General features: G+C 40.2%; 1 protein-coding gene across 2 annotated transcripts in view; it reads right to left on the bottom strand.

Moving 5' to 3' along the window:
• LOC121920869 (cytochrome b-245 chaperone 1) overlaps positions 1-7381 on the bottom strand; it is a 12025-nt gene extending 4644 nt beyond the window's left edge. The window contains exons 1-4 of one of the 2 annotated variants that reach the window (XM_042448131.1): positions 7229-7381; positions 5173-5284; positions 4049-4090; positions 2143-2216 (exon numbers count right to left, since the gene is read on the bottom strand). In XM_042448131.1, coding sequence (XP_042304065.1) covers positions 2143-2216; positions 4049-4090; positions 5173-5257 — 201 coding nt within the window. In that variant the 5' untranslated portion in view covers positions 5258-5284; positions 7229-7381. Of the gene's footprint in view, positions 1-2142; positions 2217-4048; positions 4091-5172; positions 5285-6585; positions 7132-7228 lie in introns of those variants that run through there. The other variant, XM_042448132.1, reaches the window with a different exon arrangement.
• Positions 7382-12939: the final 5558 nt, after the last annotated feature.

Genomic DNA, 12939 nt, shown 5'->3' with positions numbered 1-12939 from the left:
TAATAATAATAATAATAATAATAATAATAATAATAATAATAATAATAATAATGGCCTGTTACAGACAGCCAAAATAAAGCTGCTTCGAGTCACAGTGGAGGTATGGTGTTTCAATGATGCATGCATCCTAAGAGTCCAGAAGTCGCACCAAAGTCACACTACAGACTGGAGCATGGCTTTGGTGTGGCTTCTGGACTTTTAGGACGCATGCATCATTGAAACACCATACCTGCACTGTGACTCGAAGCAGCTTTATTTTGGCTGTCTGTAACAGGCCAATAATAATAATTTTAAAGCCAGAACTGTCTTTCCATCACCTCCCTGCACCTATTAACTTCAGCATTTAAGTAAATGCATAACAGCTATGCAATGCAAATTAATAATTCCTTTCCCATGATAGTGTATCAATATACTTGCTCTCAGCATCTCCTGAAGAAGTGAAGCCTGCTAAATATCACATTCTTCACAGAAACATTTAGGTCCTTTCACTGTTTCTGTTCTGACATAGGATCCAAATGACAAAGGGAGGTCTTACTTTGCTTCTTCTCTCTGACGCATAAAAACTTGCATGACATTAGGCAAGATGTCTCTTCAATGTGGAGTAGAAGATGTATCACATATGGCCAATCCACATTTACCTTTTTTGTATACAGATGTATATGCACCAATTTTACTATCTTTTGAATTTATGAATCAGTATCCTCATTTCCTATACAGCCCACCCACTCCATACGCGGGCTTGCCATACGTGGAATTAAGCTTCTGTGCATGGCAAGCTTGGGGACTTAAAATAGTATGTGTGCCCATGGCATGCGCAACCATAGAAATCAACAGGACTTGAAGTCTCACCTTTTTTGCCATATACAGGGAAGGGTCCGGAACACATCCCCCGCATATACATATATGAACATACAGAGTTTCCTTATAGCAGACCATTACTCTATGGACCAGAATTTCTTTTCTGTCTGGTGTGGTTGTTTACTCCAACATCTGAGCAATGGTCTCTCCCAGCTACATTACTGAAGGGGGGAAACCAAGAACTAAGCTTGAAATCATCCATAAGTCCCAGCACTAGAAATAGTACAGAACACTAAATTTTTGTGAACCTACCTCTAGAAAGGATATGCACTTTTGCCATAGTGTGATTGAACTTTAGATTTGTATAATAACATTGTGACATAAGCATTTTTGTTTTCAATTTGTATTCTCAAATCTGGCCTGTTACAGACTGCCAAAATAAAGCTGCTTTGGGTCTCTTTGGAGGTATGCTGTTTAAATGATGCAGGCATCTGAAGAATCCAGAAGCTGCACCAAAAGCTGCACCCCAGTGCTTAGGAATGGAGTGTGGCTTTGGCGCAACCTCCAGACTCTTAGGACCCATGCATCATTTAAATAGCATGCCTCCAAAGAGACCTGAAGCAGCTTTATTTTGGCAGTCTGTAACAGGCCTCTACAGTATTTCCTTTTTCTTCCCCCGCTCACCCCAACTTTTTAAAAACAAAACAGCAGATACAAAATGGGTTGGCATGTTCACCAGAATTCCAACATCTCTTTTTTAGCCAGTCACTACCATCTTATCTCACATACTATCTCACATATACAGTTAGGATTTTTTGTTTTGGCATAATTTGCACAGGAATCACAACTGCCAATTTAATGACCATCCCCCTGGAGAGGCTATTTACATAACATATTTAACTGCCTGAAATAATTTGGTATCATCAGCAAATCCAACCACCTCATTACTCAGCTCTAACCTGAGAGCAGTTCCAAACCAGTTAAACAGGACCTATGCTGGGGAAACCATTGTACACATTCTCTCATTATAAAAAAAATGTCACTATTTATTCTTACTCTACTTTCTGTTATTTCACCAGCTACTGATTCATACAAAGACGTCTCTCATCCTGCAGCTAATACATTTGCTTGGGCATCTTTCTCAAAAGCCTTCTGCAAATCCAACTAAATCATGGTAGACATGGATCTATATTTACTAAGACCCTCAAATATTTTTTTCATTCTTTCTAAGAAGTATATGTCTATATATGCTTTTTCACCAATTTAGCCAAAACAGATGGTATGATAATGAGACTATTTTCCAGACTGCCTCTGCTAGCCTTATGCACAAAGCATGCTGCTTACCTCCCACTCCTCCAGGTTTTGCACAGCTACAAAGAAACAGCCAGCAAGATAGAAAAGTTTCCATCCCAAGCTATCTGAACAATACATAATAAATCAAATTAAAAATCTGACACATAGATCAGCCAGCTATACATCCTTTATTTATTATAATATTTTTATCCCATAAGATCTCAGGGCAGCAAACAGACAAAACAATATAGACAATTTAAATAATCCTAGGTTAAACCTATAAATAAGTTAAACAAGTTAAAAACATATACTCCACCACACAGGCACTATGCTATCAGCTGTCCCAACTGAGGCAACTAGTCAGCCCTGCATATCCACAGATTTTTTATCCATGGATTCAAGTGTCCACAGTTTGAAAATATTTTAAAAAGAAATACCTTCAAAAAAGCAAACTATGATTTTGCAATTTCATATACAGCACACCATCTTATTATGCCATTGTATATAATGGGACTTGAGCATCCACAGATTTTAGTATTCACAGGGGAGTCCTGGAACCAAACCTCAGTGGATACCAAGGGCCCACTGTACAAGAGAAAGGTAAAGACACAAACAGCACTAGCTCTAAACATTAACTGGGAGAGAAGCCTTTCATCGCACCTCTCTCACATTTTTGATTTTGCTGGTGAGGAATTACTATAAATCAAATGTATGCCTAAAAATTGACCCTAAAATCCTGGGTTGACTTATATGTGGATCAATACAATAATACAGCTCAGAAAGTTGATAAAAGAAGTACCACTCCAATGCTCCACTATCCCTACCTCTGAAAGAGCAGCCAAGACAGGTGTGTGTGTGAAAGAGGAGATTCCCTTCTCAATCTAATGTTAGAACCTTCTCTCCCCATCCTCCAGATCCCTTTGCCCATAATACACCCAATTTAACTCCACTTCCCTCTTTTCCCATCCGATGTTAAAACCTCCTCTCCCCATCTTCCGCTCTGCCCACCAAACACCCCATTTCCCCTCCAGTTCTTCCCCTTTTCAATCTGATGTTAAAACCTTCTCCTCCAGCACCAGGGAAGTGATGTTAGGTGGTTGGGAGAGGTCCAGAGAAGGAGGAAGAGAAAAGTGGTATTTTGCCATTTACATCCTTTGTTACATTCCTTGACTTATCCATGATTTTGGCCCTAATACCTTCCTGTGACTTATACATAGAATAACAGAATCTGAGTTGGAAGAGACCCCAAGGGCCATCCAGTCCAACCCCCTGCCATCCAAGAACTCTCAGTCAAAGCACCCCCTGTGACAGATGGCCATCCAGCCTCTGTTTAAAGACCTCCAAAGAAGGAGACTCCACCATACTGTGAAGGAGTGTGTTTCACTGTTAAACAGCTCTCGCTGTCAGGAAGTTCCTGCTCAACTTGTACACGAGTATATATAATAATCTATCATTCTGTGAGAGCCAATGTAACTAGAGTGATGTATATTTATCCCAAACTAATATTTGGGCAACCTCATGGAAGCAGAGGTCAATTTCCACCCTTGGTGAGTGCCCCCCTCACCCACAAGTCCAAATACTTGGATTTTCCTCTGTAGTCCTTTGCAAAATGGCAACTGAAAGTGACATCATGTCACTTATTGTCACCACTTTGAGAAAAACAGTTATTGAGTCCAAGCAGGTTGTTTGAATTTTTGTTTTGTTTTTGTGTGTTTTCAGGCAAAGGTTGCCTGGAAAGGATGCTGATTTTTTTTTTAATTAACTGTTGGGGTGCAAGAAATGTGGTTCAAATCTTCATGCATCCTGCTGGCTGCACTCTGACTTACCCTGGTATATAGAATTTTGGCCCAAAACAAAACCAATTAATATTTAATATCAAACAAAAGACATGTGGGTACTAGAAAGACAACTGTAGTAAGAATCAACTATAAAACTTCTAGTGACATGAATTATTTACCTTCACTATAATAAGCAGCAGCCAGGCCTATAGAAGAGATCCCTAGAAAGTGAAAGGAGAAGTCAACCATTTAAAACATTCAGATCCCAAGAAGTTCACATTTATATTTGCTTGATAGACTTTTAAATTTTCATTTATATTAATTTCAAAAATTAGATTACCTTCTATGAAAAATAATTATTGATTTGTACTAATTATTTCTTTGATCTCTGAAAAAACAATCTATCCTTGGCAATGAGAAGAAATGTTACGTGATATCTAAATATTATCCAAGTACCAAATCTGATGTTCTGATGTTATTTTTCCATACACATCTATTAAAAGAACTTGTGAAAAAATTGAGAACAAGTTTTCTTAATTTCTATTTCTTACATGAAATTTACAGTTTCTTCAAAGAAGGTGGGGGTTGTTTGTTTTTTGCCAGTTGCATGTATCAGACTTATGGATCTAACAATGATAATATCCTGTATTAAAATCTTAGCCATTTAATCATCATTCTCCTACACATGTTCCAGATTCTTGAACCAAGAAGCTTATAATATGGTGGTACAACTAGAAATATAGCACAGTGTCAACAAAACCTTCAGTCCAAAACACACTGCAGAAATAATCCAGTTTGAGATTCCTTTAACTGCCCTGACTCAGTCCTAGGGAATCATGGGAACTATGATGGCTAAATGTCTCACAAAACTACAGTTCCAAGGATTCCCTAGCAATGAGCCAGGGCAGTTAAAGCGGTCTTGAACTGGATTATTCCCGCAGTGTGTTTTGGATCACGCTACTGTGCATTCATTTGCCACTATTACACTGTCTTGCTGACTGATGAGGACTTCAGAATCAACTGTTACTGAGTTGAATAAACTTGGCATGGGGGGGGGGGGGACAATCTCACCTATGCAGGCTCCTCTTCATCAGGTAGGTCTATGACTCACTTACTACAATCAAAATTGCTTCTCTTGATTTTAATAAAAGCCCAACAAGGGTTTCCCCCCCCTCCAGTGCACATTTCATTTTGGTTTTTTTAGTTGAAATTTGTTGTAACTCATTAAAAACAACCATTTTTCCCCAAAAAAACTAAATATTCAGAATGGATGCAAGGTTAGGGGAAAGGATGAATACCTTACCTACAAGGAGAGACCAAGATCTGATACTGGGTGACCTCTTCAAATGAAGAATGGACTTTAAGTGGCTTTCAACAAGCATATACATCTTCAGGAACAAGGGGGGGATGGTAATCTACACAACACAGGAGAAAACAAAAAGATTTCCTAAACAGTGACAAGGTACAAAACCAACACACTGCTTACAGTGCCATATTTGGCTATTTTCTTTGGAATACTCCTCATATTCAAAGAATGCCTGAATCCTGCAAGGATTTGTGTGCTGTTTATTAACAAGTGCAGCAATCCTAAGAAAAGTTCAAATCCATACTTGTGTTTAGGGTAGTTCAAGGTTACTCTTGTAAGTGGATTCCAAAATATATATATGTGGAGCTATGTCTTGAATTAATTTGCCAATTGTACATTCATAGTGTACAGATTAAATATCAAATTCAGAAAATCAGATAGACATGCTTCAAAGGAGGCAAGATATTATCCATACTCAACCCACCATTTCACCGCCAAAAGATTTTAGATGTTGATTTCATTACACTAGTCCAACCCAGAAGCATAGGGAGTTTATCTGCTCTGCTAGTGAGTGCTGTTCCATCAGTGGATGGATACAATTAGTTAGAAACTGATAAAACATCAGTTTCATTCTATGTATCCTTGAATTTACTGGAAGTATGCTCAGATTATATCCAGCACAGTTGGAGATCAGAGACAACTCCCTCCATGGAGTTACTTTAATTTCCCTTTTGTCTCCTGCAGTTGTAAAAAAAAAAACTGTGCATAATAAAAGCAGATAAATATTGATACATTCATGGAAAGGTCTCCAAGTCCAAGAATTGGAAAATGAACACAACATAAGATTTTAAGGTCATTATTGTGTTGTTGCTGGAATGTGGGACTATGGTATAACGTATATATTTTGTACATACTTTTGTACTGTATATAATGAGGTGGTCCAAGCTAAAAGGACCAGGGTTTATTTCATTCTTGTGTTAAAAGCAGTAGGTGATGGATAAGTAGCTTGCAAATTCCCCCTCCCCTGGCTTTAATCATCCTATATTCTGCCATGCTTCTGGGTTGGACTAGTGTCATGAAATCAATGCCCAATGACAAGGCAGAGACACCCCCAGAAACAGGAACCCATGCTTATCTCAGGCTCTCACCCTCCAGAGCAGGTCTGGGGTGGCTGGGTAAGCAAGTTATAAAAAGGAGGGGCAGACTGTTTGATGAGCAGCAGTTAGCTCAGGCCGCATGAGACGTATCTCACAGGAAACCACGACAAGTCAGACTATTGGTCTGTTTAGCTCAATCCTGTCTACACTGACTGCTAGTGACTCTGTAGGACTTCAGAGCCAGCTCTGCCTGGAGATCCAGCACTTTTTGCATGCCATCCCTGAGCTAGGCCTTCTTCCCACTCTTACTTACTAGCAGCAGCAGAAGAAAAAGCAATGGCCCACTTGTCCACCATCTCCATTGTGGAGAATCATTCTCTGCCTCAACTTCTGCCTCTCCTTGTATTCCTTTGTCTCAAAGAGCAGCTACTTCCCCATTTCTTCTTATCCCCAGACGCAGGGGGGCCAGAGGCCTTCCTTGCCCAGGACAGGTCTTCCATCCCAACCTTTTGTCTGGGAGGAATTCCAACATGTCCTCCATTTTCAGCACGACCAAGAAGCATGAATTTATATCTCTATCAGTGTTTCTAGCTTTTGTTTTGGAATTGTCCTCTGTTTTCCTTGAGTGTCCTACATTTTGTGGTGCCTGAGGACAGCTGGGAATTTTGAGCCTAAGAAGCATGGCTTTATATTTCGATGAGTGTTTCAAGCTTCTATTTGGTGATACTGTATTCTACATTTCCACCTCCTGCCCAGGAGGGACTTCAGAGGCCTGAGATAAGCATGGGTTCCTGTTTCTGGGGGTGTCTCTGCCTTGTCATTGAGTCCTGTCCTTCTCCTTGGAGGTCCTCCACTTAGTGCTGCTGCCTCGTCCTCCTGGGCGGTGGGGACACCTGGTCTCCCTGCCCAGAGGGCCCTCCTCCTCCTCCTCCTCCTCTCTCCCTTCCTCCTCTCACCTCCTGCGCCGGCGCTTCCAATCCCGAGTCCTTTCAGGCGCAGGACCAGAGCCTTCAAATACCATAGAGCTACCTCGGCCAGAGCGTCCCCAGCGCCATCATCAACCATAGAGTCACTGGGAGCAAGAGGGAGAGTTACCCTTGCCTCCCTCCCCCAGATAAGACCGACAGCCACTTCCTGTTCTGTGTCCAACGTTCTAAGCCAGGGAAGAGGGAGGGAAGTCTCTGCATCAGCGCCGTAGAAGCAATCCAGTTGACTGCCAGGGCTCCCTGCGTTGGAATTCTGGGAACTGTAGTTTCTTGTGGCACCAGAGCCTCAGAACACCTGACAAGCTACACTTCCCAGTATTCCATAGCATGGAGCCATTAGTAGTAGTAGTAGTATTTCAGCATTAATAATAATAATAATAATAATAATAATAATAATAATAATAATAATAATAATAATATCAGTATTTTCATTTTAATAATAAACTTAATGATAGAATCATAGTATCACAGAGTTGGAAGAGACCCAAGGGCCATTCACTCCAACCGCATTCTGCCATGCAGGAACTCACAATCAAAGCACCCCCCTCAGATGGTCATCCAGCCTATATGGAGGGAGACTCTACCACCCTCTGTATAGTAATAATTTAATAATTATTAAATTATTATCATTATATTACTATTAATAGTAATAGTAATACTAATAATATTAATAATATTGATAGTAATATTTTAATAATTATAAAATTGTTGTTTTATATTAGTATTTATAGTAAAAATAATAACATACATAATATCAATATTTTGATTTTAATAATAACATTAATAATAACATCAATAGTAATACTGTACTATTTATAAAATTATTATATTAATGCTAATAATAATACTATCAATATTTTGATTTTAATAATTATTATAACTATTATCATTAGACATTAATAATAATATATTTATTAATATTTTTATTTTTATTATTATTTATTAATAATAATAATAACAACTTCAGGCAGGTCCAGCTCCATCAGGGCCAGCCTGAAGGAAAGAGACTCCGCCCTCCATAACTGCCATCTGCCGGCCTGAGAGGGAGTTCACCAGGCAGGTCCAGTTCCATCAGGACTAGCCTGGAAGAAGGAAGAGCCCTCCCTCCAATCCATCTGCCTTGGTCCAGGCCTTAGAGGGAGAGAAGAACCACTGGACCTCATCCCCTTTCCCTCCATCATTCCCTTCTCCTTTTGTTTCGTGTCTTTTAGATTATAAGCCTGAGGGCAGGGAACTGTCTGATTAAAAATAATATTGTAAGCCGCCCTGAGAGCCATTAGGGCTGAAGGGTGGGGTATAAATACCTAAATAAATAAATATCAATAGTAATATTGTATTATGTGTATTATTATTATTATTATGCTTTATTTATATAGCGCTGTAGATTTGCACAGTGCTGTACATACAAACAATGAAATAGATAAGAGTAAACCTGCCCATGGCATACAATCTAAGAAATAATAGCATAATACATATAAATACATAGTAATACAGGAACGGGTTCAATAAAACAGGCAACAAATTAAAAATGTCAGCTGTTATTATATTAACATTAATAATAATAATTTGATTTTAATAATAAATTAATCATAACATTAATAGTAATGTAGTAATAATTATAATATTGTCATTATTATTATATTAACATTAATAATATTAATGATATTATAAATATTTAGATTTTACTACTAATAAAAATAATAGTAATATTGTAATAATTATTATAACATTATTACGTATTATAATTACCCACTTCTCGCCATGAAACCATGGCACTTAAAGTGGCGTCAAACCGGATTATTTCTGCAGTGTGGATATAGCCAAACAGAGCCAGGATGGCGTAGTGGTTTGAGCGCTAGACTGCGACTCGGAGATCAGTTGTTCGAATCCTGACTCAGCCATGGAAACCCACTGGGTGACTTTGAGAACATCACACTCTCTCAGCCTCAGGGGAAGGCAATGGCAAACCTCTGAACAAATGTTGCCAAGAAAACCCCATGATAGGGTCACTTTAGAGTAGGGTTGCCATAACTGAGGAGCTCCGAACCGGGACAAATGTAGGACAAGGCTTAAAAATGTAGGACCATTTTTTTTAAGGTCCTACATTTTAAAACCTTGTCCTCCTCCTCCTCCTTCCCGGCTTGGGAGGAAGCCTTGGCCTGCTCCCAGGCCGGGAAGGAGCACGGGGGCCGGCTGTCATCGCAGCGATCGCCGCGGTGGGAAGTGGCCTCCTCCCGGCCCCCACTCCCTTTCCCGGCCTCTGTGGAGGCTTGGGCCTCCATAGAGGCCGGGAAGGAGGGAGGAGAGCGCCCGCGATCGGCACTATCGCGACGATCGCAGGCAGTCCCCACTCCCTTTCCCGGCCTCTGTGGAGGCCCAAGCCTCCACAGAGGCCGGGAAGGAGGGAGCAGAGGCAGGCCGCCTCCCTCGCCGGCAGAGGAGGCCAAGGAGGGAACGGAGGCGAGGCTCCTTTCCCTGCCTGGTGTCCGTCGCGTGGGTGGTGTGTGTCCCGGGGGCGGGGCCAAACCGGGGCGGGACCGTGCGGACCTGCCCCAAACCGGGAAAGTCCCGTCCCCTGGCGGGATATGGCAAGCCTACTTTAGAGTCTCCATAAGTCGGAAACGACTTGAAGGCACACCACAACAGTAAAATGTTATAAAGCACAGAGAGAACGTAGGAATCCAAAGTACAGTTGTCTAGTGGTGCCTCTTGAGCAAAGGTTACATTTAACACCACACACCTACAATATTTAAAGCAAGTGAATTAGCAAAGACATTTTATAAGAGAAGAGAAAAGGAAGGAAGAATTCACCAACCGATCTAATACTGTATGTTTTAAGTGAATTAATCCCCAGCATTTTTTAAAAAGGAGATAACTAAAGAGAAGTTTTATGGTCCTATAGAGGGATTTTGTAGCACCTTTGAGACTAAGGGGCGAAGTAGACTGGCATGGTGGGGGCATGGCGTTTAGACACTGCACACTCTGACGCCACCCCCAAGCCAGCATCATGCCACATGCCCAACCACATGGCAGGCAGTGTTGCAGAGCTCCCGCAGCATGGTGTTTATATGCTGCATGCCTCAGGAGCACCAAAAAGTCGCTGCCATGGTGGAAAAGCTTTCTGATGCTCCTTTTTGAGCCGGCAAATAGCTGGATCAGGGCCGTGGCGTGTAGTTGCCACAGCCCCAATACAGCGTTCAAAGGGGTGGCATCAAGCCGTTCCTTCAGAGCCATTTCCTTTGGCCTGAAAGAAAGAAGTTGGCAGCATGAGATTTCATAAACTAAAGTTTAATTCCTTAGATGCATATGAACTATGTGCATCTGAGGAAGTAGACTTTATGAAAAGCTCATGCTGCCAACATTTTTCTTTCAGTTAATCTCAAAGGTGCTACAAAATCTCTCTACATACTGATTGTACAGACTAACACAGTTATATTTTTGAATCCTGCCATTATAGTGCCATAGATGTTTTTCACATATAATGACAATAAATATTGCAAAAATATCAAAATATTGAGAACTCACTTGTGCAGAATTTTCTGGCATATTGCCCTTTAGATGTGTTGAACCACAGTCATTATAGTTCCCAGCCAGTAGCTGTGGATTATGACCCTTGTAGTCCAAAACATCTGGAATGTCAGGTTGGGGTAGCCTGCATAAGTGAATCAAGTAGCTTGACTATTCAGTGCAATGGACAAGTAATTCAGAGTGGCTTTGGACAGAGAGTTCATAGTGCTAATCAGTCAAAAGTGATTGTGCAGCTATTCCTTTTCCCCCTCCATAGCAGAGCTTTGCATGTCTATATGTTAGTGGTAAAAAGCAGAACAGTGGGAAAAGACAGATGGGTTTCAAACAGAAGGCAATAGCACGTTCTTAAGTTCCACATTTTTGGCAGGCTGATGACTGCACAGCAAAAGTCCCATCTGGAAAGCCCACTTGGTTTCAACTGCAGAAAACATTTTCCATTTTGAAGTTTTATATCAGAGTTCACTTCATTTACGATGTCAGAGAAGTGGGAAAACATTTGGGAATTATTGATTCAGGTTTGTCATCAGTACCAGATTAACATACAAACTAAGTGAGCCACACTTTATGGCCTGACATTACAGTGTTACCCCGGGATACGAATGCGCCGCCTTACGAAATTTCCGGGTTACGAAAAAATCCAATTGAAAAAAACTGTTCCGGGTTACGAAGGTTATTTCGGGTTACGAAAGAAATTTTGGTGCTTTTCGGCGCTTTTTCGCACCAAATCACGGCTTTTCCCCATTAGCGCCTATGGGGTTTCGGCTTGCGAAAGCCTTTCGGGTTACGAAAGCGGCGGCGGAACGAATTATTTTCGTAACCCGGGGTAACACTGTATAAGGATTCTGTAAATACAAAAGTGAAAATGAAAAGTATTAGAATTCGGGTTTTGATAAAGCTGCGGTATTAAACTAGGGCCTCAGCATTTATTTGTGTTCATTTTCCTCTAACTTTTCCAGACAACTGGGAAAAGATTACTGAAAAGTCTGCTTATAACATTTTAAAGAATCATTTGTTCAGAGACAGAACATAGAATATCTTCTATGATTCATTAATGATTCAAACTAATAAGATACAGTTTGTTCTAGACACAGTTACAGTATACAGTATCAGGGTATTTGTTCATATAAACATAGGAGATATAGTCATGAAGGTCAAATGAAAAAATCCAAAGCATCTCAGTGCATATATGGGGCATAAAATGCCCATTAACACCTGCTGACTCATATTGTGGATTAAAACACATTGACTATGGACCGTTAAATGTCTAATCCTGGATTTCAGTAGCTCTGGAACTGTTGACTGAAAAATGATGTTCTGATTCAGTATTATTGAACATAAATACGTTTTCTCCTAGTTTTGCTGATGAACTCGTCACATTTTCCAGTCTACTTGCCTGTTGTCACTTTTTCAATTTACTTGCCTATTAAAGTTTTGGTTCATCTGATATTAATGAAACCAGACCCAATGTCCACTCAGTCTTCTTCATAGTTCTATGGTGTGAATCTGATAACTGTTTCAAGATGTTTGCTAGGCATCCCTCAAAATCCACGGATTCTTTATCCATGGATTCAACCATCCACAGATTGAGCAAATCAAACCTTGATTTTGCCATGATATACAAGGGACACCATTTTACTATATTACTGTATTTAATAGGACTTATATTTAATAGGATGTTGGTATCCACAGGGATCCTGGTCCCCAATGGATACCAAGGGCTCACTGTAATTGAAGCAGAGTAACAAATGGTGCTCCCTTACTACCGTATTTATCCAAGTTAAAGTACATAATAACCAAAGTTAGCCAAGTTATTTTTGGCACTTGGGGCAGAAAATCTCACAAGCACATCTCCTATTTCCTGGAAGAAGAAAAAAATAGAATGATAATTAAATTAAATGACTAGCAATTTGTTACCCTTTTATCATGGCATGACACCCTAATTAACTGTCTGAAATGCTTGACTCACTCATTGCCTAAAGGCGGAGCCTGCTTTGGCACACTGGCAAAATGAAATTACTGTAAATGGCAGATAAATGGGTTTTTTAACTCTCTCCACCCACCAGACTGCCTCCTTTTCCTTTATCTGTGGGACTAACACAGATAGAAATGTGGCTTTGTTGTTTTGTTATTGTTGTTTGGCCTCATTTTGTCCT

The sequence above is a fragment of the Sceloporus undulatus genome, chromosome 2 (assembly GCF_019175285.1).
Source record: "Sceloporus undulatus isolate JIND9_A2432 ecotype Alabama chromosome 2, SceUnd_v1.1, whole genome shotgun sequence".
NCBI classification, from domain to species: Eukaryota; Metazoa; Chordata; class Lepidosauria; order Squamata; family Phrynosomatidae; genus Sceloporus; species Sceloporus undulatus.
This window is presented reverse-complemented; position numbering and strand designations above follow the sequence as displayed.